This window comes from Blennius ocellaris, assembly GCF_963422515.1.
Source record: "Blennius ocellaris genome assembly, chromosome: 3".
In the NCBI taxonomy this organism is placed as follows: Eukaryota; Metazoa; Chordata; class Actinopteri; order Blenniiformes; family Blenniidae; genus Blennius; species Blennius ocellaris.
In genome coordinates, this window is record NC_137652.1 from 9,356,371 (window position 1) to 9,380,428 (window position 24,058).

The window sequence follows — 24,058 nt, forward strand, 5'->3', positions numbered from 1 at the left end:
TGTGCAATTATGTTCACTTAAAAATAAAAATAAAATATTTTTAATGTACCTTTCTAAATGTGAGTAAAAAAAAATTTTTTGCAAATACGCCCACAAAATATCCAAATGTTTCTATCTCTCTCTCTCTCTCTCTCACACACACACACACACACACACACACACACACACACACACACACACACACACACACACACACACACACACACACACACACACGCACACGGCAAAAATGGATAGAACATAAAATTTTTTTCGCAGTTCCAGGAAATGCGTCACCAATATCCGATGACGTCACGACGTCGCGGCCGGATCTTTTCCTGGTTGACGAGCCAGGCTGAGGCTGAGGCTGCACGGCGCCAGGCTGCACTGCCTCCCTTCACCCAGCGTCCCCGCGTCAACGACGCCAAGCCGCACGCCACCACCTGCTAACGGACACCGGGTTGGTTTGGTGACTTTCCCCCGCCGCTGTGCTTCTTGAAAGCAGGAGGTTTGGACCAGCCGCTCTTCGTCTGCAGACATGGAGACGCATGGCAACTCGCATAAGAAGCCGAAGCTCAGCAACGCCGCCGAGAGCTGGGTGAGTTTTCTCCGTCCCCCCCCCCCCCCACACACACACACACACACCCCACACACACACACATCGGTTTATTGCCTTCCATCCAGTGGGGTCAACTAACGAACATGTTGGCAGAGTCCATCGTCTCTTTCATTGGCGCAGTGGACACCAGCTCCAGTTAAAGCTAACAGGAGGAGCGAGCTAACTACTTAATGGCTCGTATCAATGACGAGCTTTGTGCTTTTACACTTGCTGCAGCTTTTGCACTCGTGGCAACGTTGTTCGTAGCAGTTCCAACATTTTTGTCACCAAAGTGGGGTTGACGCTCGAAACGTCCGCGCTTTCCCTCTTGGACAAATTCGTCCTTTACTTGTTAGTTATTATCTGAAATATTTACACAACTGCATAACTGTAATATTAGGGTATATAATGTATGGATCACTTGTTTAAGAGACGCTTTTTATAGTTTTATTTGTCTTTAACTTAATCTCTTTTACCTGCCTGTCAGGTATTTCCTTTAAAGGTGTCATGAAGTGGATTTTGCATATTATACGTCCCCATACCTGGGAATGACACCCCAGAAGTGAAGCAAGCCTGTCCTCTCTCTCCCTGGCTTGTTTCAATTTTTATAAATTATGTGCTCCAATGAGCGAATCAGAAAACAAGCCTTTTATAGTGTCATCAGGTTCAGCCACTCACAATCAAGGTAGGCCCTCCCTTTGACCCTCCCAGAATTAAGCCTTGGAGCAGGAGGTTATGGTACAGCAAAGGGGACTGAGGATCAACTCTTGTCGTGGTCCCACAACAGCAAGTATGGTAAAAATGTAGGAGGGGTTGTGAACGACTCGGAGACGTCGAGCAAAGAACGTGGAAGCGGCTGGCTTCAACTTTCTCATTGTGAACAGCAGCTTCCAGCTCCTGTTGAATCTCCTCCTCCTGTTCCCGGGAGGAGCGACACAACACCTTGTTAAAAGGCCGCGGTGTTGTGTCGCACACCGACATTTCAATAAACCCAGTTAACCAATCAGCAGACGGCGGCGATTTCGGTCCTCCTCAGAGACCCGTTCCTGGGTGCTCTGCACCTCAGTGGAAGGGTAGCAGAAAATCGAACCCGGCGATCGCGGGTTCTTTCCGTACCATCCACAACTTTTCAGTCAGACCACGCGAAAAACCCCGTCACGCTCCGTGTCCATAAGTGCTGTGGAACTGTGCCTTTAGGCAGCTCTGCCCTGGCACATGGCACCATGAGAGGAAGTACTTCCTCCTCTTCCCAAGATGGGCAGGTGGAGCCAGTCCAGCTCACACAGACACAGCAGATTATGAATGCAGCTAAATTTGCTAAAATGCAGCAATATTCAAATAGATGAAAATCAAGAAAAAGCTGGATTTGGGGCAATAACCTTTCAATACAATGTTTTTTTTTGACCAACAAGATCCATTTGAATGTGTTGAAAAGCTGTATAACATGACCCCCCTTAACGATATCTTGCCCTCACTTGAATGTTGTGGAGCTTTTTGTTTTGTCTTACATGTTTTTGCATCCATCCAGCTTCTCCACTACTTTATCCTGTGCAGGGTCAAGGGAGCCAATCCAAGCTATCTATAGGAGAGGACAGGGCACACCGGGTCGGGTCACAAGGCCATCACAGGGCAAAGCACAGACAGACGGATAACCTCACATTCATACCGATCACTAATTAACGCTCAGACTCCACACAGAAAGGCCCAGCCAGTTTTTTGAGCCCATGATCCTCCTGCCATGAGGCAAGAGCACCAACCACTGCTCCACTGTGCAACTTCCTGACATGTTCTCAACCTACTATATTGTTTTGCTCTGTATTTTAGTGTATTTCTGTATTTTAAGTGATTGATGTGGCAAACATGTTTCCATTTCCTTGTTATAAAGGTACTTGATGTCAAATTAATTTGTATTGTAGGTGGGAATTAGTCTATTACCTATTTTGATCGGCTCTTTTGAATTTATTTCTGTAGTTTTAGCAGGTCATTTGGATTTTGTGTATATTTTTTTCATTTCTTAAGAGCTGCAGTTTTTGTTGTCTTTACTATTTAATCTGCCGTTTATCAATATGGACTGAGGACAGATTAAAAAATGTACTGGTTTCTAACATGAGTACGCTTCCCTGCAGCACATCATGTAGGTATTGGCTGTTGATCAACTGTGTAGTCTTCATAATAAGATGGCAGTTCCTTTCCTGTGTTGGTTCATTGTTTCTCCCGAAGTAGAATGCAGAAAACAAGCTCTGCTTGTTCCTACAGGTGATCTCATATGACACTCCCTGCGCACGTACTCAGAGCAACTGTCCTCGTGATGTGACTTGGTGTGTTTATGCAATGAATTTCAACATAAAATACAGAGAATTTGGCTAAAATGAGAATCTCTATGATTCGAAATGTATTTTAGAACTTCAGGTTTGTGCAACTGACATTTGATAATTGGATGCAGGCAGTTAATGATCTACAGAGAAACCAGTCTCAAGGGGGCGATGACGATGTTCCTACTTTTTTGAGAGCCTGTGGCTCTGTACATCTTTTTCCTTAATGTAAATAGATCCAATACTTGTACCAAGTAAGGTGGCTTGGATGGAATGGAGCAGGGTACAAACATCTGACACTGGAGGGGCCCTGTTGGAGGTTGTCTATTTTGGAAATTTCTGCGGCGGTTGCACTGCTGGTCTTTAGTTTTTAATTCAACAAGGGCTGTCGTTTCCACTTATGTTTAAAAAAAAAAAAAAAAAAAAAAGCATTTGTCTTGTGAGATGAAAGTTCAGTTGGTATGATCACGTTTGTTAGTTTTTGTTGAATATTTTGTTGGATATTGGTCCAGTCGTGGGCTGAATACTCTCGATATGCTTTTTTTTTTTTCTTCAGGGAATGCAACGGGCAACTAATGTCACCTATCAAGCTCATCATGTGAGCAGGAAAAAGCGTGGGCAGGTTGTGGGCACCAGGGGAGGATTCAGAGGATGCACCGTCTGGCTCACTGGTAAGTGATGACATGTTACTAAAATCAAGCATATTGTGGCTTGAATGAATTCATTCGGGTCATTTCATAGTTTCCATTACTTCCATACTTCCAGCTTTTTTTTTTTTTTTTTATCTCATCTCCAACATGCCTTTGTTTCTCTTAAAGCTGGAAAGCGGGAATGTCGGACACTACTTATGTCTTTTCTAATGTTGTTTTAAGGTTTCTCTGGTGCGGGGAAGACCACGGTGAGCATGGCTCTGGAGGAGTACCTCGTGTGTCATGGGATCCCCTGCTACAGCCTGGACGGGGACAACATCCGCCAGGGGCTGAACAAAAACCTGGGCTTCAGCCCGGAGGACCGTGAGGAGAACATCAGGCGCATTGCTGAGGTGGCCCGGCTTTTCGCTGATGCTGGCCTGGTCTGCATCGCCAGCTTCATCTCCCCCTACAGCAGGGTGAGTGGCTCTATGAAGACGGTGTCAGCAGGTAAACAGGAGAAGCAGATGCGCGGCCTGTTAAAGTTCAGTCCAGCAGAGATCGTGAACCAAAGTCTGTCTGGATTTAAGCTGCTTCGCTTCAGACTGTTTGGAAGTTAGCTTGCATTACCGATCTGGTGCGTTCACGATGGTCGACCAGCTGATTATTGTTCAAGGAGCCATTTAGTCGTCATTTTTGTATTTTTTTTTTAAACTATTTAATTTGCTTCATGTAATCATTTAGATATTTATTTGTTTAGCTTTATTATTTGTGTATTTTTTTCCTTCAGGTTAAGTGATATATTATTTATGGGGAAGATTAGATAATACTATGGCCACCTAAAGTTTATTTAGGTTGCTGGCAGGCATAGGACCAGCATGCACCGGGGCGGTCTATAGTTCTTCATCAGAGGCAGCAGGAAACAATAGCTCCTTTGTTTTATTGCAAAATAAGAGGAAACTCGATGGCTTTGTGTGGACAGCGATCTTTTGCCTGCGTAAACCAAATACCCTCGTTGCGTCGGGGACCTTTTGATGTTTGAAGTTTAACTTCTTTTAAAGACAAACAGCCACTTCAATTGTAACTGATCTCCCCCGGGGAAAGTGTCATTGTCGACTGCTGGAACTACCACTGTACTAACTGCTGCTGTGTCCTGTTGAGCAAAAAACGTCTGCTGTCGTCCTAATGTCCACCAAGTGCTACTTCACTCTCGTTGGTAGAACCCAAGTACTACTTTACTGTCTTACTGCTGTCATTCCGTTTCCATCCTAGTAAAGCCATGATTGAAGCCAGCCCCAACAATACGTCCTGATGCAAAGTGATTGTTTCTAAAGGAGGGATACAATGTCTTGTGCTCTCTTTTCAAAGTTTGAAGTTTTAAATATTAAAAAAGGAGAGAAAAGAGTCATACTTATACTTCTGGATTATACATATTGCATTTGTTTTTGCCTTCACTGTCTGGCTGTCTTACTATTCAAGATTACCTGTGATGAAGTCATGAACCACATGCTGCATGGTCATTCTCTCTCTCTCTCTCTTCTCTTCCTCCCTCTCAGGATCGCCTCAATGCCAGGAAGATCCACGAAGCTGCAGGTCTACCTTTCTTTGAGGTTTTTGTGGATGCTCCGCTGGACGTATGTGAACAGAGAGATGTGAAGGGGCTCTACAAGAGAGCCAGAGCGGGGGAGATAAGAGGTAGACTACAATTTACGTCTCTTTATTTGATCTGTTTTACGGTGTGAATTAAAAACTTGAAGCAGTCGTCTTTAACCTTCAGACCAGCAGAGAGTGGCTCGTAATTCATTTTGCTCTCGGGCTTTGTGCTGAATTCAAAAAGTGTGCAGTTTGGATTGTAATTGATTCCAAGTTTGCGTTCAGCCACTGTAGTGAAGCAAGACGAGCAACAGTCTGCTTTGTGCTCGTGATCTGTTGTATGTCATATCTTCACGTGGTTCTCGTCAACAAGCGCTCTGGTCAAGGAAGCACTTTGTAGTGCAACACAGTTTGTTTTGTATCGTCTCTATAGAGTAGAGTCGCCTTTTAGCTTTCTTTTCATCCTGTTGCTTGTTTGAAATGCTCAACTTTAAATGCCCACTTCATAATAATAACAATTGTATTGGAAATATTTACTTCTGTCAAATATTTGGGAATTGTTTTAAATGACCACTTTTGTTTGTCTTCTGCCTGAGTGGCTATTGTCGTTGACATTTGTGCTTAATTAGTATGCACGGGTACAAAATTAATTACTAATTGCATAGTTTACAACCACAGTGACTAAGCAGTTGTATATTTCCGATTTACAATTCAAAACTATGAAAACTGTGGTATTTTGAAGTGGTTTAAAGATAATTTCATTGACCCATTGCGCTGGCGTTTTGTATTTTCAAGTGAAAAAAAAAAAAACCCCAAACAAACCAAAAACGTCCCATTTGATCAGGTTTCACTGGGATCGACTCGGGGTATGAGAAACCCGAGGCTCCAGAGCTGGTGCTGAAGACCGACTCGTGCAGTGTGAATGAGTGCATACAGCAGCTTATTGATCTGCTTCAAGAAAGGGTAAGAAGTGAAAAGTGTTTTTTCTTTTCATTAGTTCGTTGCGTTCATTGCGCTTCAGTTCACAAGTGTTGTTGCTTTTTCTCTCTGTTGGCCACTAGGGGGCAGGCATGCATCTGATTTGCATAGCTGTTGATGCCTCTGTGTTCATCCTTTCATTAAAGCCACTGTGAAATGTAAACATTTGTCAGCGTCTCAAAAATACAAACTTTATTGTGTTTTTTTTTTCTTTATTTGTTCTATATGGTTGTCCTTTGTTTTTGCAGGATATAGTTCCCGTCGATGCCTCTTATGAAGTGAAAGAGTTGTACGTGCAGGAGAACAAGCTGGACCTGGCAAAGGCCGACGCAGAGACGCTTCCTGCTGTACAGATCGGAAAGGTGATCATCTTTTAGCAAGGCGTGCTAAATATGATGATAATGCTCACATATATTGTGTCCTGAGCTTGTACTGAGCTTCTGTTTATCCCCTGATACGGCTACGATCTGCATCCATCTACTGATCGATTGATTGGAACCTTCTATTGTTGATCGGGAATTGATCTGCCCTGTGTGTCTGCGCTCTCCTCAGGTGGACATGCAGTGGGTGCAAGTGTTGGCTGAAGGCTGGGCCACTCCTCTGAACGGCTTCATGAGCGAGAGAGAGTTTTTGCAGTGTCTTCATTTTGACTGTCTGCTGGATGGTAAGAAACTGAGAACAATCATGTCGTTTTTTCACTTTATCTCTTAAAAATGTTACTGTCAAAAGAACAACACTAGGTGGAGCTAAGTACTCACAAATTGAATCAGATCAGGGCGCTTTTCTGTTGGTTGGGGCATTATTGTGTATTTATTAGTACTCCAGTACCGTTTCTTGCTGAAAATCTACTCAAAGTTTTATGAGGCAAAATTAATAATCTTTAAATATTTCCTTCCCAATGATGCCATATCAGTCAACCTGTTCCTGGTTGCTTTTGTTTGGTTAACTCCCCTGAGCTTGATCAAGTCCCTTGTTAACCTAAATTTGGTAAAGTAGTATAGAAGATGGCTAGATGTGTTAATTATACATTTTAGCGTGTTCCTTCATGCTTTCGCTCCCATCATTTTTGAATTAAATGAAAAAAGAATGAGTAAGAAGTTCACGTAATCCCTTAGTTTGAAGTAATTGATGGCTCATCTTAAGTAATTGTAATTGATAGTTACTTGTGTGGCTGACCAACATGCAGATTTCTGGAATAAAATGTTTTATCGAGTTATTACCACGTTGCCCCCCTGCAGTCACTAATGCTCTTGTTTGTAATCAGTCACTTATATTCTGTAATCACCGTAAATCTAGTTACTGTTACCTGTTATATATTGCTGTCAAGGAAATTTTTTCTACACTGAAAGTTTTTAAAACACAGGGATGAAAGCAAAAAATTCTTGTCTTTAGTTTTTCTTTTTTGACAGCGAAATATAACAAATGAAGGGAAGAAAAAAAAAACATCGAAGGCACACAACCGTTTACTGATAATATTTACACAAATAGCCATGATTCACTTCCTTGTGAGTCACAGAGGAAGAAGCTTTGGTATTGATTGACATCGCACGCTGCCATTTGTCTATTTTCACTTCCTTCCAGACAGTCAAGCATTGATCGCCCACACCGGGATGCTAAAGCCAGTTGGGGAGCGTAAAACTGCATGTTTCACTAATCAAATAGCCAGCAAAAATAAACAGAAAGCCAAAATCAAAGATTGCGTCTCCTCCGTTCAGACGTTTGGCAGCTTTACGTTTGCGTTTTATTGGAAGCAGCTGTGCGCTCACCGCTGTGACAGGGGGGGGGGGGGGGGGGGGGGACCAGGCGAGGGTCCGGGCTGGGAGGGGGTCCCCCCCCTCTCCTGTCTTCGCTGTGTTCAATCTGATGTGATGTGAAAAGCGTGCTGCTTTCTGGGTTTTCATCAACCTGGACGGCAAATTGAATTCACCGAGAGCTCACCGTCATGACACGTATCACATCATGAAAGAAGAAAAGGTCAAACTCCAGTGTCGCTCAACTGCAACTTTCTTTTCTTACCTCTAAAACTGGAGCCTTAAAGACTCACTGCTGCCTGTGGTTTTGCTGTATATTCCACATTTAGCCTGAAAGTGTTTAACATAATGCTTTACGAGGAAGGTTAAGCTGATGTCTTTCACAGACGTCATCTGTACACACCACAGCCTGTGTTTTAATGCCTCGTCTTAGTTCCATAGTGCATCACAGCAAGACAAATCCAATTTCATTTGAGATGATTAGAACCGATCATGAGGTTGGAATGGATTTGTATTAAATAATGTAACAGTGAAAAGCTGCTCCAACATTGTTCTGCAATACATCGAGTCGAAATCCAACATTGCTCATTAATATTTTAAAGTGTAGCTCTCTGCTTTGGTGCCTTTTGAAAACCAATTACAGCTCAGAATCCCTTTGTCGAATTATCACAGCAAATTATTATAAAAGCTCTCCGCTCTCTCTATTTCTGACTGACTTGACAACACCTTGCCTCCTCGTCCCGTAGGTGGTGTCATCAACCTCTCGGTGCCCGTTGTGCTGCCGGTGTCAACTGTCGATAAAGAGCGTTTGGATGGCGTGACGGCGATGGCTCTCGTGTATGAAGGCAGACGAGTGGCCATCCTGCGCAACCCCGAGTTTTATGAACACCGAAAAGAAGAGCGCTGCGCCCGGCAGTGGGGCACCACCTGCAAAGACCACCCCTACATCAAGGTGAGTGTCTGAGATGACGAGCGCCTGCTGGGTTGGAGACTACGAAGTGGAGCTGCTTATAGTTGATATGAATTAAAACCAGCTTTTAGCTATAGAATAGCATTTTCCCGTCCTTTTATTTAAGCTCTTATTCTGAGGCTCACAGCCTTCGATACTTGGAAAACTGCTTTTCTCAACGGAGGTAAGAGAAGAGACTGCTGGGTAACTGGTGTCCGGTGTCAGTGGTACAATCAACATTTCCACGGTTATAGATGACTATAAATGCTGTTTTGACTGTCCTCATCAGGGGTGTGTGAGCATGTGATATAATGTCGTCAAATTATACTGCGAGGCATCTCGTCATAAAGATTGGTTTTTATACTGGTGTGTCAAATTTCTTGAGAAATGTCAAGAAAAAAGTCTTTCTGGGTGACACAGCAGCTGTGAAGAGCCCAGGAGAAAAATCTGAAGATTATATGAATAAGAACTTGTGAAAAAAAAAATTGAGACGGGAGTTTTGTTGATAAAAACGGGTTTTTGTATCGTTTCGTACTTCTCCCAAAGCTGCTAATAAGCTCTTTAGTCCTCTCTATAATGAGAGACAGATTGTTTCAGTGACACCACATGTTTGTGTTCCTCACTTCATCCCTATAAGTCTCCCCAGTGTTATTAGTTATAAATCCACTAACTGTTGTGTCATCTGTGAATTTCACAATGCTGTCAGTCAGATATTGTGCAACACAGTCATCCAGAGTCACAGCAGACGACTGAAACCGCTCAGTTACAACACATTGTATAGACAGCTATATATTGCAAGAGGGTTGTATAAAATATAAAAATCGCTATCTTATATACAGTTTTATCCAACTCAGGGTAGCAGGGTGCTGATGCCAATACCGGGTTGCCATGAGTGATGGTAGAGGACACGTTGGACAAACATCCATACTGTATTTGTAACAATATTTAATTGTAAGAAGAAAAAAGTAATGGTTTATTGATAATTTTTGCTTGTCACTTCAGTCTATCAGTTTAATGGAAGGAGGTGACGGGCTGAGATGAAAGGCTGAACAACATTCTCTCATGCGTATAGTGACTAATTTATGAATTCCAAAATGTTCCAATAAAATTAACCCCTCCCCTTCCTCAGCCTTTAAATTACAATTATTTGAACATTTTTACTGAAGCAAATATGCATTTTAAGGCTCATAACAAAATGTTAGTGCCAATACGCCATATGAGCACCTGATGAGCATTTGTTTGTTACATGTGGAAGTGCCTTTTCCACCCGTTATTTCGAAAAAGTCCAATAAAAAGCCGCATTTAACAGTAACACAAGACACATGGCCCTTCCAAGTCCATCTGTAATATGTGAAGGCAACTATCTGTTGTACTTTCACCACCTCCTGTCTGGATCAATCACAAACAAATGCAAAAGGCTGGAACAGCTTTTCTCGTTTGGCCTTTCTTACCTTGGCTGTATTGAGTATTAGTTTGTATCTAATTTGTATAGCAATTGACTATAACATTAGCAATTATTGAAAAAGGGGCCTTTATTATCTGGGGATCTCGGAGTGTAAAAGTTCACCCGACTCGGTGTTCAGGGTTTAAGCATATTAAGACCTTTTTAAAATATAATTCATTGTGTTTTTCCAGAATCAGAAATGTTAAGACTTGCAGAGAACCGTAAGCACAGTTTCAAAATGACTGCAATTGTGAGCGACTACCTGGTGCTAACTAAAGTGAAATGCACCACGGATAGAAGGAATTGATTTTCTGCATACTGTCTCACCATTTGAATTTTGTTGCAATTAAAAATGCAGCAAATTATTTCGTCTTATTTAGTCCGAATCTGTATTTATATGGCTGTAGTGATACTTGGAAGAACGTCTTGTATATTTCTTTTTTGATTTAATTAATTCAGAAATGTTATTAATATATATATATATATATATATATATATTTGTGTTTCCCCCTGGGGAGGAATAAAGTTCTATTCTATTCTATTCATATTACCAAACTTAATTGCAACATGTAATTCATACTACTATTCAACTATAATTTGTTAATTTCACATAAAACAGCTGTTCTTATTGTTTGGGCCTGCTGTATTTAAGAGGGATTAAGAGGTGCTTCACCTTGTGAGGAGGAGTTTAAGTGTCTGTTGTTGCTTTTTATTGTTTGTTGCTGTTATTGTTTGATTTTTACTCCCAAGTGTCGCTCTCTATAGCTGATTGGGTGAACTTCCACTGCCGTATGTTCGGGGCCGTCAGAGCGATGGTCCTCTCGTAGCTCGACGTTTAACTCGGGTGGGACGCACTGTACAACTTTTGAGAACCGCTGCTTTAAATCAAGCCCTGCGTTGCCATTTAAAGTCAGAGCTTTCATATCCAGTGGTCGTTGTCGACAAAGATCATTTCGGCTGTTTTGTAAAAGCCAAAGTGAGCCCAGACATTAAATGTAAAGTGTAGCATGGGGATCTCTTAGTGTAACATTTCGCACACTGCTATCCATCATTACCACACTGTAAACTTCCTCTTTTTCAGCCAGTTAACCGTCGTATAAGTTTCCCTCGTTTATTTAAAAAGTGTCGCTGTGGGAAGATGTGAAATACTGACGTAGGAAGGTCGACTGTTCAGTGCCTTATTTTCTTAATAAAATATTGATGTTGGCCTCAATAAGGTCGATTTATGTTTTAATGCAAGGCAGGAGGACATTTTGTTGTCGCCAATCGGCACCAATGTGATGGCTGTTTTCCCTCCATGGACATTTTTTTGGAGACCCTAAATGGTCAAGCAGAGGATGTATGTTCACGTTGAACTTTTCCTTTTATCTTATCCAAGGAGACGTTTAATCTTCCGTGCACATATGCGAGGGAGGTAGATTGTGTCTGTTGGTCTCTTCAAAGAATGTGACTGTTAAGGATCTTTCATGACCCTCATCAGGCCAGCAGTGGACAGGTTGGATCAATCAGCCCGTGGAAAACAAACTACAAAAAGATTTTGAAAACATCTCGCATCAGAGCCAAATGGATATTGATCACATCACGTAGACACCTCTGCTGCTGACAGACTTCACATTTTCAGATGCAGTTTGCCAGATCAAACTGAAATCAGTCTATTTGTAAAGTGTGGATATCAAAGAGCATTCGCATGATAAATGACATGACAATGAATAAGTGACATGAATGGGTTTATTTCTTCTTTAACTTCAGTGTTCCACTTCTTTTTGGTCTTGTTTGAGTTTTTTCTTCCTCAGAGCTGTGCCTCTTTTACTGCCATGTGTCTGGAAAATTGGAGCTTTATCACACCATTTGTTTTTCTGTGTTTTGTTTTGTTTTTGTTTTTTTGCTTGACGAAAGCAGAGATGGGGGTCAAATATACATTTTACCAAACCTTTAGAACCAAATACATTTCTTTTATGGTCATACACACAGCATTTCTGCTTCTATGTGTTTACCCTTTGATTCATTATTTAAATTAACACCAGCTTTATTTCTCTTACAATGAGAATTTCACGCGCATGATTTTGTGTCTCAAAGTCCGAAGTAATGTCCCATAAACAAACAGAAAAGGAATATTTTTTACAAGTTTATCCTTCTCTGAAATGTGTTTTCTGGATCGATTATGAAAACTGTTCCCTAACTATCCTGAGTCAACACAGAGAAACTATAACTGTTCAGGTGGGAGCTAAAGGGAATAATGTATCACGGATGCATATTCTTTTTATGTGGTATAGGAAGTATAATAATGTAAAAATTAAACGGCTCTTATTGAACCAAATAATATAATTTTTAGTCAGTTGTAGTGTATTCTTACAGTTTAAACTAGCATAATGAAAACCATACACAAATATGAACAATATTGTATTATAATTCATTAAAAGGGAAAAACAAAGTAAAGTTGCAGCCAAAAAAGTGTTGCTACTTCTTAACGCACAATAGTTGTAATAGTTAATAGTTAATTAAAAACAGCAAAAAAAAAAAAAGAAGAATGCAACAGGATATTTCAGTTTGTAAAGATTATTTTGACTTTGCCAGTCTTTTTTCACCTCTGGGTCTCCGCTGTATGTTACAAGCGATATAGTCGCACGACCTTGGTGAAAATAGTGAGCAGCATCTACAGAGCACCAGTCCGTCTGTCCCAGAGTGCGACGTGATAAACACCCTGCATGTGAAAGCGAACTGCCTCCCTGGATCCGGCACTGATGGAACACAGATCCCAGCTGGACCTTTCACGTTGCTTATGGAAAGACTGAATAGGTGGAGGAGTGGAGCGGTTTCTCACAGTCTGTCAGGACGCCCAGCGTAATCACTTGATCTTTTTTGGTCCACCCTCGTGTTGCAGGTGTTATATTTGGATGCGGCGCCTCTTGCCTCAGTCTCCCACCGAAATGTGTTTGAGATTGTACCACTCGGCTGCCAGCTTCCACCTTTCCGCTCACCCCGCCCTTCTCCAAATATACCCAGGAATTGTTTCCATCTGTCTCCTTTCGACTGCCGCGGGGCTCAGGTAGACCAGATAATGTCCTGAGATGATCCTACACAGCCTGTGGAAAGTGACATTAGACCCTTGGTGGACCAGAATGAATCTGCCTGATCTTGGCGAGAAAGATGGCTGTCCGGCTTCCTTTTCTTTTCTTTTCTTTTCTTTTCTTTTTGTGGGGAGGGGGGGATTGCTTGTGTTAACTTAACAGGACGGAGTTGCTGAGAAAAGTTGCCTGTCTGGCTAATTTTAAACCTCATTGTTTTCAGGATTAGTGCAGTTGCTCAGCCACTTGTGCTTTGGCAAAAGAGTAACCTTTGTGGTATTTAGTTATTTCACTCCCTTGGGTCCAGCAGAGTGTAACCCATGTTGGCTCTCTTTATATCTCTTTGCTGAAGGAGAAGTGAAGTGTCACACAGCAGCTGTGTCAGCTCAGTTGGCAGTCATTTTCAATTTTAGCATGCATCTTTTGTTTTTGTTTTTTTAATTATTTGCCTCACTTTGTTCTGTCTCAGTGATGTTTTGGAAGATGCATTATAAACTGCAAGTTCCCTGACTTGGAATCGTAAGTCATCACCTGATGCTTCGTCAGTGTGGGCTTTTGTGCCGCGTCCTCTGTATCTCTGCAACCGTCTTGCTCGATCTGTTTCAGCCAAACGTGTGTGATCAACGTCCTCCGATTAAAGATTCTCTCATTAAAAGCGTGCGCGTGTATATAAGTGTGATTTACTCGCTGCACCGGAGCCAATCCGTCAGCACACCTCTGCACCGATTGCTCCAAATTTTTGATCCCGTCCCTTTCCAGCCAGGAACAAGTTGCTTTCTTTAACACATTGTTAATCCACTTTTTCCTGTTTACCTGTCTGTCAGTCAGGCGGCAGACCCCTTTACTGGAAGCCATGCCATGGCAGCTGTTTATTTTGCTCGGCCCCTTTTCACATGTGAAGTGGAAACGGGGCACTTAAAATAGTTAAGCAAAGCACATGCGTACATGTGGGTCTCTGATTTAGACTTGGACATCAGATTTTCCGTTCACTCTTCAGGGAAATAAATTGACTTGCCTTCGTTGCTGATCTGTCCAAAGAATGAGCTTGCCCATCATCTTTCATGATTCTTATCAGGCCAAAAGTAGACTGGTTGGATGAACTGGAGTGTGGAGGGAAACAAATCACCAGGGAATCATGAAAACCTCTCGCAAGAGAGCCAACGGGTTATTGATCACATTGCAAAGACACCTCTGCCCCTGACAGCCCTCAGATCTTTATGCATAGTTTTCCAACCGAGGTAGAAATCAGTCTGTAAAAATCAAAGGGCATTTATATGATGAATTGCACCTCAACAAAATAAGTGACAGAGATGGATTTTTCCTTTCATATTAACTCCCCACTGATCTGCTTTTATTTTATTTGTGGCCTTCTTCCGTGGTTTCCCAGTCGACGCTTGAGCCGTGCTTCTCTTACAGCCTGGTCTGGACAAATTTGTCACTTTGTATCACAGTAACATCACACAGACCAGCGCTTTTCAGAAACTCTAGCTGTGGTCTCCAAGGTGCCGCGGGGAAGCAGGCGGAAGATATTGCCTGAAACAATAGCAGCCTTTGCCTGGATCCTGCGCACTCTGGTGACATTGTTGGAGGAAGCTCACGAGGGGAAAATTTCACTCCGATGTGGTCATGAGCTCATCAGCAGGTTTCATTTTGGAACACAATCTGATTTTGTCTCTGCACTGTTACTGACATTAGCAGTTGTGACCAAATGCAGAAGGCCGGGCGCGCCAGAGTTTTGTCGGCCGTTTAACGACGTATCCAGAGTTTGATTTATGCTGCCGTGTCCCTGTTGCAACTGGGTAATAACTCGGGGGGTTTTATTGGAATTCATGCTGGCCGGCTTCCAGCACGGTGAAGTTTTTAAGGACGGTGGTGTCTTTAGGCTGGATTATGTCTGAGCTGTGTTCACTGTCATGATCACTGTGGCTCCGTTTCAGATGGTGATGGAAAGTGGGGATTGGCTGGTAGGAGGAGACCTGCAGGTCCTAGACAGGATCTATTGGAACGACGGACTGGACCAGTACCGTCTCACTCCCACTGAGCTCAAACAGAAGTTTAAAGAAATGAATGCAGGTATGCTGGCAAGTTTGGGTTGTAGTTTCTGTTTTGTCCAATAGAAATTAGTAATGAAAGAAATAAAAAAGAGACAAGCAAACATCAAGAGTAGATGAGAAGGACTTCAGGTAGTTAGCTCTATTTGATCCAGTTATACTTTATTCAGATTTGACTTGAGAAAAAAAAAATTGCATTGTCCTGATTCAACCTTGGAGTGAAACACAGAAGTTTGGCCTTTCACAGCGATTGTGGACGCTGCTTCTTTTCTTCCGTTTTCACAGACGGACACAGAAACGTTTGGTCACGGTTTAATAAGTCGTCCCTCTCTCTTTCACTTAGATGCCGTTTTCGCCTTCCAGCTCCGCAACCCCGTCCACAACGGCCACGCTCTTCTTATGCAAGACACCCACAAGCGTCTCATCGAGCGAGGTTACCGCCGGCCCGTCCTGCTCCTCCACCCACTGGGAGGCTGGACCAAAGACGACGACGTGCCGCTGCCCTGGAGGATGAAGCAGCACGCCGCTGTTCTGGAAGAGGGCGTCCTCAACCCAGACAACACCATAGTTGCCATTTTCCCCTCACCAATGATGTATGCTGGGCCAACCGAGGTAAATACTGTATCAGAAAAGTAATATTTGCAGTTACATTTCTGTGGTTTGTGTTACTGGCATTTTTTGGTGAACGTACAGAACACAACAGTGAATTATGACAAAGAGCATTGTCTAATGCTTTTATTTTAACTGTGACAAATGGCAGGAGAGGGATTTTTGATTCCTCTGAGTCTTTCTGTTCAGTGTGTTCATCCCATAAACAAACTCCTCCATGTGACTGAACATAGCTGTGTCGATGGGAATCTTTCACTTATGATAATAGGAAAGTGATGCTGCAAATTATTGCAAGCAGACAGTGAATTTTCTTCATTTGTAAAACTGAATGGGAGTTTGTTGTGGGCCATACACAGCCCCAGGAGTTAAAAACCTTTGTCTGGTCACTTAGAAACATCTTCTAGCCTCAGTCTGAATGCCAAATGAAGGCTTCAGTTTCATCATTCATGGTCAGAGCTAGTCATGTACTAAAACATGTTTCAATACAATGTGCAAACTACCTGGCCACCGATCTAATGAAGCCAGTGTCCGTAGGAATAGTAGCTGTTTAGTATTCATGTGTGAATCTGGAAATGATATAAAACGGGGACGGAAATGTGCATCAATGCTGAAGTGACTACAATCTCCAAATGAGCTGTGTTTCTCTGATATGTGGAATGTCGCTGCAGCAGCGTTTTGTGTTTTCAGGCTTCATAAATCTTTCGCCTATCCAACACTATTTTAATCAGTCGTTTTGGTGAGTTGCTCTGCAGAGCACATGTTGTTGTTGCTCGATTGTCTCATTTACAGCTTTATTCACATGATTGCAAATTACCAGGCTGGAATATCTGAATTTGTTGCCAAATGTTCTGAAACTTTATCCTCTCATGACCATTTGTGGTAATCTAAAATCCCCCTGCCTGTTGATCATCTTCAGTTTAACAGTCTCAAGATGAAAGTACTGCTTAACCTCACTGCTATGGTGAGGCAACGTTTCCCCAACTTCCCACTGCTCGGTTTTACAAATGAGAGAACGATGGACCGCCGTGTAGTCTTGATTAGTGGCGGGCGGCTACATATTGGTTAAGCAGCACAGTACGCAATCAAACACTAATTGTTTTGACCGACTAATAGCTGTGGTGGCGACCAGTGAAGGGACCCACGTGTAATTGGTTACTCTGCGACTCAAGCCAACACTCGTTACAGTATTATCATCAACTTGCAATCTCAAGACCAACGCCTCTGCTTGTGAATCACTTGCAGTGAGAACCACGTTTCCTCTGCTGCCAACAATTAGCTTTCTTTCCTCCTCGCCTGCAGGTTCAGTGGCACTGCAGAGCCCGGATGGTGGCCGGCGCCAACTTCTACATTGTGGGTCGTGATCCTGCAGGCATGCCGCACCCAGATACAGGAAAGGACCTGTACGAGCCCACTCACGGCGCCAAGGTCCTCACCATGGCTCCGGGCCTCATCACGTTGGAGATTGTACCATTTAAGGTCGCCGCTTACAACAAGGTCAAAAAGGCGATGGACTTTTACGACCCGAAAAAGTAAGTCTTCCTTTTTGACACTTTCTCATTATTGCAAGGCGAGCTCCACTTTGTTTACTGTTGGATTCATATTTGTTGGTCGACATGATTTTGTTTTGTCTAATGATGAATATATTAATAAATCATGATTGGCATTCTGTGTGAACGCAGTGGCGGTAAAATGACGACGTGGAGATAAAGTCACATTTGTTCCCAAAATCTGAAAACCTTTTGAATTGGACCACAAACTTGATTTTCCCCGAGGGGCCATTCGTGGTACAGCCAGCAGTAAAGCATGCATAAAAGAAAACATCATTCATACAGTACACACGCTGACACTTCAATGGACAGGCCAGTTGAGGTTGGACTAAAAGAGTTCTTGTGCCTGTTGGATCTGAAAGTAGGTAAACCGAATCGACAGCCTGACGGTAACAAGTGAAACGATAAATCGCTGCGGTCGGTCGGGATTGGCCGAGCTTTTTTCAAAGTTCTCGTCTTGTGTAAATGTTATTGTTGAGTGGGTAATATTAAATTTTGCAGCAGCTTTTCACTAAACTCTGCCATCTGTTTTTGAGCGCGAGTGACCCGTATCAACAGGCAAAGGAGAATGTGGGGAGAAATTTGATAAAACAATAATAAAACCTTCTCAAATGTACACATTTCATAGTTGTGAAGGGAGTGGATCGTTTGTAGACGTTGCTCACTCACGCTACATTAGAACACAAGCGTACGTGTAGATTTATTTTGCAATTAATACCGTTAAACCAATTATAATGGGTAGCTTAAGCAGAAATTACATGTTCCAAGTGGTTTCTCATTCGGCGTATCTTGCTTCCACAACATCTCTTTGATCCACTTTCTTTCTTTCTTTCTTTTCTATCTGCAGCACAATACCCAGCCAAGAATAACACCAATTGTTTTTCTTTATTATGGAGTTAAAAGTTTTTTGTGGATTAGTGTAAGCTTTGATGTTGCTCAAAATTACAGAAACCTGCCATTAATTAAAGTCTCTGTCTGGACACAGCACATGATGACTGACTAAAATCATGCAAATTCTTTGCCTTTTTTCTTTTGTCAGGTTATGCAATTGTAGCTGCGCTCAGCCAGCAATGTGAAAATGAAATGTGGCCAGACTAATCAAAAGATTTGCTTTGTGTTCCCTGTTGCATACTTGTGACGTGAAGTGAAGTGAACTGCTGATCAGGGACATTTAGTTCTCGCCTGAAGTCAAGCAATAGAGCTGCTGGAAATAGCACTGTTTGAAAATATGACCAACATTTTTAAAAAATCTTTCCTTGGCTTTGAAGTGGCACGACGAGCTGAGCTCTGTGTTGCAGTTTTCAGAGAGAAAACCTGTTTTCCGTTAAATGCCACCAATTTCACAGTTGGATTAAAAGTGTATTTATCATGAGAGGGCAGAGCATTAAAATTGGATTGTATTGTGTTCCCAGGGTTTGTCTGCATAGACTATTGTTGAGAAGGTTTAATTTGTGAGATGGAAAAAAAAATGTGAATAAAAAGCCCCAAGCAAATGAAAATTAAATCATAGCATTAGAATATAGTATTAGAAATGATCTAAAGTACTGGACCGGCTCGAGTTCAGTAAGTAGGCTAATGATATGATATGCTCTGTTGTTATCTGTAATATAATTTCACACAGATTCACCAGGTCAAGGAATCACAACTTCTAAAGTTGAGTCACACTCGTTTTGTATTCAGAAGCCACAGACAGTACAGTTTTAAAACGTCACAATTTTTCACATATAACAACGTCAAATACCCATAACTACAAATCCTCCCTTTGTTTCAGTGTAAAGTAGTATGAGTGCATTATAATAGGATTTGCATTACATGCTTTTTTATTTTTATTTTTTTATTTTTTTATTTAAAAAAAAAAAATTATTTGACAAACCCAGTTGCAACAGTCTGAAATTCCTTTTTAAAAAGTGCAATCTGAATTCGTCTTTGTGATTCTCTTCAAACTGATGAACAAAATCACGTGTAATCTCGGGTATCTGTGGATTTCTGCAGCCAAACCCATTATAGAAATATGAATTTGTTCGTGTAATTTTGTTCCATGCAAGGTTGGGAGCTTTAACTGCAAAATCTTGCTTCATTCAGCTGTTCAGCATTTGGTCTTAGATCGTTGCTCAGATCACTAATAATCAGATTGAAGGCCAATCCTGTGCGATTAGATTTAACCTTTCTATTGACACGAAGGGATCAGAGGAGGTGGTTTATGATCCGATCTGAATCCATGTAGATTCTGAACAAGGAGAAAGTTTCGTTAGTTTTTCACTTTTAAAAGAACATTAAAAGGCGCACGACTAACTAGATTAGTCTAACAAATCCATCTTTGGTTCTGGTGGGCTTTCCAGTACTACAGCTGGATGTGGGATTATGTCCACATGTCACAAATGTTGAACGTCACAGTACAAAGCATTATTGGGAGTTTCCTTCTCACCCGTCGACCATATATTTTACACCACTGCTTATAAAAACAAAACAAAAAAATGTAATTCCAATGTGTATTCTGATTTCATTTTTCATTTTAATGCTAATACCACCAAGAGAATTAAAGACTGCTGGATTTCCTGAAGCTTGCAGCAGTCCGTCAGTCAGAGTTTCGGTATTTGATCTTCTCAAACACATTATCCAGCATTCTGTTGGAATACGAACGCTCGGCTTCATCGCAGTGACCCTCCGTCTTCCTCTGAAGCGGCGTGGCTCCGATCACACTGAGCGGTTTCCAATTTGGCACAGTATCAAAATGCAGTTAGAAGATTTGGCCTGGAGCTCCTTCACCTTGCGTCAAGAGTCTGTGAATTCCTCATCATCTTCTTCTTTACAGTAATGTCGGTAATTTAAAGACGAAGATGGTGAAGGTTCGATGAAGGCTGTGCTTGGCTGCTTACGTCAGATGAAGTTGCTCATAAGCAGGTGAACTCGGTGTGCAGTGAAAAGAAACCAGTGATTTAAAACATGTCATGAAGTTTCATATATCAAATATAATATTCACATATAAAAATGCTTCCAAGGGGAGTTTAGAGTTTGATTATTGGAAAGTCTCCTTGGTCTTCCAAGGAGGTTCGGTTTCAGCAGCACAGAGCCTCTTGACATGCACCATCAAGGGCTTGTAATTTGACACCAGTGTCATTGTTCTGCCAGTTAATGTGCAGAACCTGGAATGAAGTCAGCTGTTTGGACTGATTCTTCGTAGGTAAATTAATTACTGAATGAAATGTCGTCATTTGACAGCAGATTGTGTCAAGACGTGTATACATTGGGTCCTATTTAACTAGTGTGACTTATTTGGTTTGTTAAAGATTGTCATTGCAATCGAGGCAATTAGTTTAACAGCAGAAACTTTAAACCGATCGTTCCATCTTCTTTACAGCTTTTATCGGAATGGTTGCCAGGATCCGAGTGTGGGTGAAGGCAGAGTACCCAACCTCTGTGTTTTCACTGTACTGGACCAACAGTCTCACATACTTGGATTTATACCCGGAGGCAGTTTAGATACAAATGAACCTCCGATGCATGTTTTTGGACCGTGGAAGAAAATCTGAGAAAACCCAGACATCCACAGAGAGAAATCAAAGGGTGCTCGCCTGTCCATCACTGGTTTGCCCTCCAACTGATGGTACACGATGAAAATACTAGTCAACTCTTCAATATTAAATCCTAACTCCGGGCATTTTTTTTTTCTCATTATTTGAGTTTCTTTTTTTTTCTTTTTAGTTTTTTCCTTTTGGCCCATCGGTAGCCGTCAGTGACACCCCGCCTTGGATAAAATAGTGCAAATGATGAATGGATAGTGGATCAATAACAAAACAAATGTTTCTCAATGAGTTTATTTTAGACATTTGTCATTTAAGCATCAGTTATTACTCAATAGAAAAAAAAGTATTTGTATTGCATGTTTATTTCTGGAAAATACTAAACAATTATGATTCAAACAACTTTGACCAGTAGATTAAAACAGCATTTTTCTCTCACCCTCTCCGATACATCCTGGTGAGCAGCTTAAAGGAATTCCCCTCTGGGATTACCATAATATCCGGACTAAAGGCCGCTACTTTGTTCACACGCTCTGAACCCTGTGGCCTGAACACTGCAGGTTAGTGAGCTTCATGCTGCTGATACATGACCGATGCGTTCAGGTGCATCACGTAATCCGACCTTTCTTCTTCTTCTTTTTAAATTTGCTGAGTGCGGCTTATATTCAGGTGCGCTCAAGTCTGGAAATGACTGTCATAAATTATTCTATTCTATTCTATCAGCTCTCGGATGGTTTGGCTCATTCCAGCTCCTCTCATCAGGTTGTTTTTGGCCACGGACGCCAAATGTTTTCACTGTTCTGCTCGGCAGCAAGACACAATAATAACTTGGTGGTAGTTTTGACGCAGGTCTCCAGATGCGTGTTGCATTTCATTTGAGATGTTTGAACCATCGGTTCAATCAGATATGTAGACAAACAGTCTCATGGTATGTCAGTGTTTTGCTGCAAAACTTGTTTCCACTGACCGAAAGTAGCAAAAGAACAGCAGTTACTGCCACTTTAAATCATGAAAGCATTGGATGAATGACTGTTGATTTTGGCTGCTCCTATTGGTTGCAACATGGTGTGCCATAAAGCAGTCTTGTGTAAAAAAAGAAGAATTGCAGCCATATACCATAAATGTGATCGCTCCATGTTGACAGCTACTCTGGCTTCACTTTCCAACCGCCACTGCTGTGACATGCCGCTGCTTGCTGGATTGTGACATTATCTCTCCTGCCGCAGAGCGATCTCCAAGGATTTTCTCCCTGTGAAAAAATGTCCACCACGTGAAATGTAAATCACCGGTGCGCTCGCACACGTAAACAATCATTGGGCACCGTTCCACGGGGTGGGGAAGTGTCACCAGGCGCCATTACGAGAGCCTCATAGTGTTTGCAGAAGTCTTTCATCCATCTGATTGTAAACGGAGTTGCTGCCTTTGTCGGCTCGTCTCCGCCACGCCGTTGGATCAGCATCACGGCGCTGATCAAAACCCGCCTGTTACTCAAAAACCCTTCTCGCCCCCTTTCTTTTAATTGCAGCCATCAAGATTACGACTTCATCTCGGGCACGCGCATGCGTCGGATGGCCCGCGAGGGAGAAAACCCCCCCAACGGCTTCATGGCACAGAAGGCCTGGGAGGTGCTGAAAGAATACTATCAGTCGAAGGAGAAGGCATAAGAGCCGCCCAGTCTGTGATGCAGACGAAGGAGACGAACACCAGAAAACACGGGAACACGGAAGTTTCTTCCAATGTTACAAACAATGAATGTGGGGACCATTCACTGACTTTTATCCCAAAAGAAAGAAGAAGAAAAAACCTCACTCTGGCTTCTATCCGTCACTTTAACGCAAAAGTGTCAATTCACACCGCTTGTTTTTAGTCCCGTCACATTCGTATTTTAGCTGTATGTTCTTTTATTTAACCAAACTTGCCGATCTTGAATTATAATCAGAGGTTCGTATTACAATTAACGAGAATGAGCTTCAATGTTTTCCGAGTAGATGTGTGTGTTTTTCCACTAACTTAATGACCGTCTGTTCCGATATCTTGTGTGTGAAGAAAATCTAAAGATCAAGTCTCGTAGTGAAGTGTATGAACGGTGCTGTTGACCAGTGCTTTAATAATCGAGTGAGTGTGTCGATAATGTCCAAATAACAAACCAAGAAGCTGCTTGAGTCCATCGGAGACGCTTCTCAATCGGCTCTGACCAAGTTGCTTTGACTTGTAAGTGGCTGCGGAAAATTTGGTGTGCAGATGTTTGAAGTATAAGTTGAGTGCCTTGATCTTCAGAAAGTCATTTCACTGGATGTCTTGTTTGAATTTGGAAACGCACACATCTGCTTACTTATCACCTGTTGTTAACATTAAATATGTTTTTACTGAGATATGCAACTCCAAGCTTACTTATTTTACTCGTACATTAATCTTATTTTACTTATTATTTTTCTCTCCTAACATCCTTTTTTTTTTTTTTTTTTAACTGTGGTGCATGTAGTTTTTGTGTTTTAACCCTGCTCAGCCTTGGTGTTTTGTTACTTTTACTTTCATGGGTTGCTAATACTTTCCATGTGGTTACTTCATTTGTAAGAGTTTGCCTGTATAATCAGATGGACGGAGTTTTCTGGGATCAGATTTGTAATCCTACTTGTCCAATAAATGTATTTAGCAAAAAGAATGATTTGCTTCTTTTTCTATACAAATACAAACGTACGTGTCTGTTTTTGTCAATTGAATTATGGATTTATAATTTTGTTTAATTAAAATAAAAAAAATGGTAATTAGATCTTTCACTCACTAAAGCTGCAATAATTGCGCCCGGTCATTTAGATGAATCCTTCTCCAGAGTCCTATTCTCTGGCTTGAGAAGCACAGCCTGTTGGGACCTTTGGTCGGTCAATCAGCTTTATATGCAATGAGACGGACCTTGGCGTGACCCCAATCAGACTTAAACATACTGTATACAAAGTGCTGCAGCTGGCTCCCAGATGCAGCGAAAGTGGAACATGCAGGTTTAAATCTGGACTTTGAGGAGTTGCTCTGTCACA

General features: G+C 41.9%; 1 protein-coding gene across 1 annotated transcript; it reads left to right on the top strand.

The window, feature by feature from the left end:
* The first annotated feature begins 334 nt into the window (after positions 1-334).
* Positions 335-23,657, top strand: papss1 (3'-phosphoadenosine 5'-phosphosulfate synthase 1). The gene is made up of 12 exons (XM_080521051.1): positions 335-577; positions 3,446-3,560; positions 3,762-3,997; positions 5,075-5,213; positions 5,956-6,074; positions 6,338-6,451; positions 6,642-6,753; positions 8,587-8,792; positions 15,236-15,371; positions 15,693-15,961; positions 17,258-17,487; positions 22,552-23,657. The coding sequence occupies exons 1-12, from the start codon at positions 518-520 to the stop codon at positions 22,688-22,690; spliced, it is 1,875 nt and encodes a 624-aa protein (XP_080377177.1). The 5' UTR covers positions 335-517; the 3' UTR covers positions 22,691-23,657.
* Positions 23,658-24,058: the final 401 nt, after the last annotated feature.

Bases quoted from the DNA above. Each gene is read 5' to 3' on its own strand.
- papss1 (XM_080521051.1), top strand. From the start codon at position 518: ATGGAGACGCATGGCAACTCGCATAAGAAGCCGAAGCTCAGCAACGCC. The intron at 15,372-15,692 runs GTATGCTGGCAA...TCTTTCACTTAG, and splicing joins GTTTAAAGAAATGAATGCAG to ATGCCGTTTTCGCCTTCCAG. The intron at 17,488-22,551 runs GTAAGTCTTCCT...TTTTAATTGCAG, and splicing joins GACTTTTACGACCCGAAAAA to CCATCAAGATTACGACTTCA.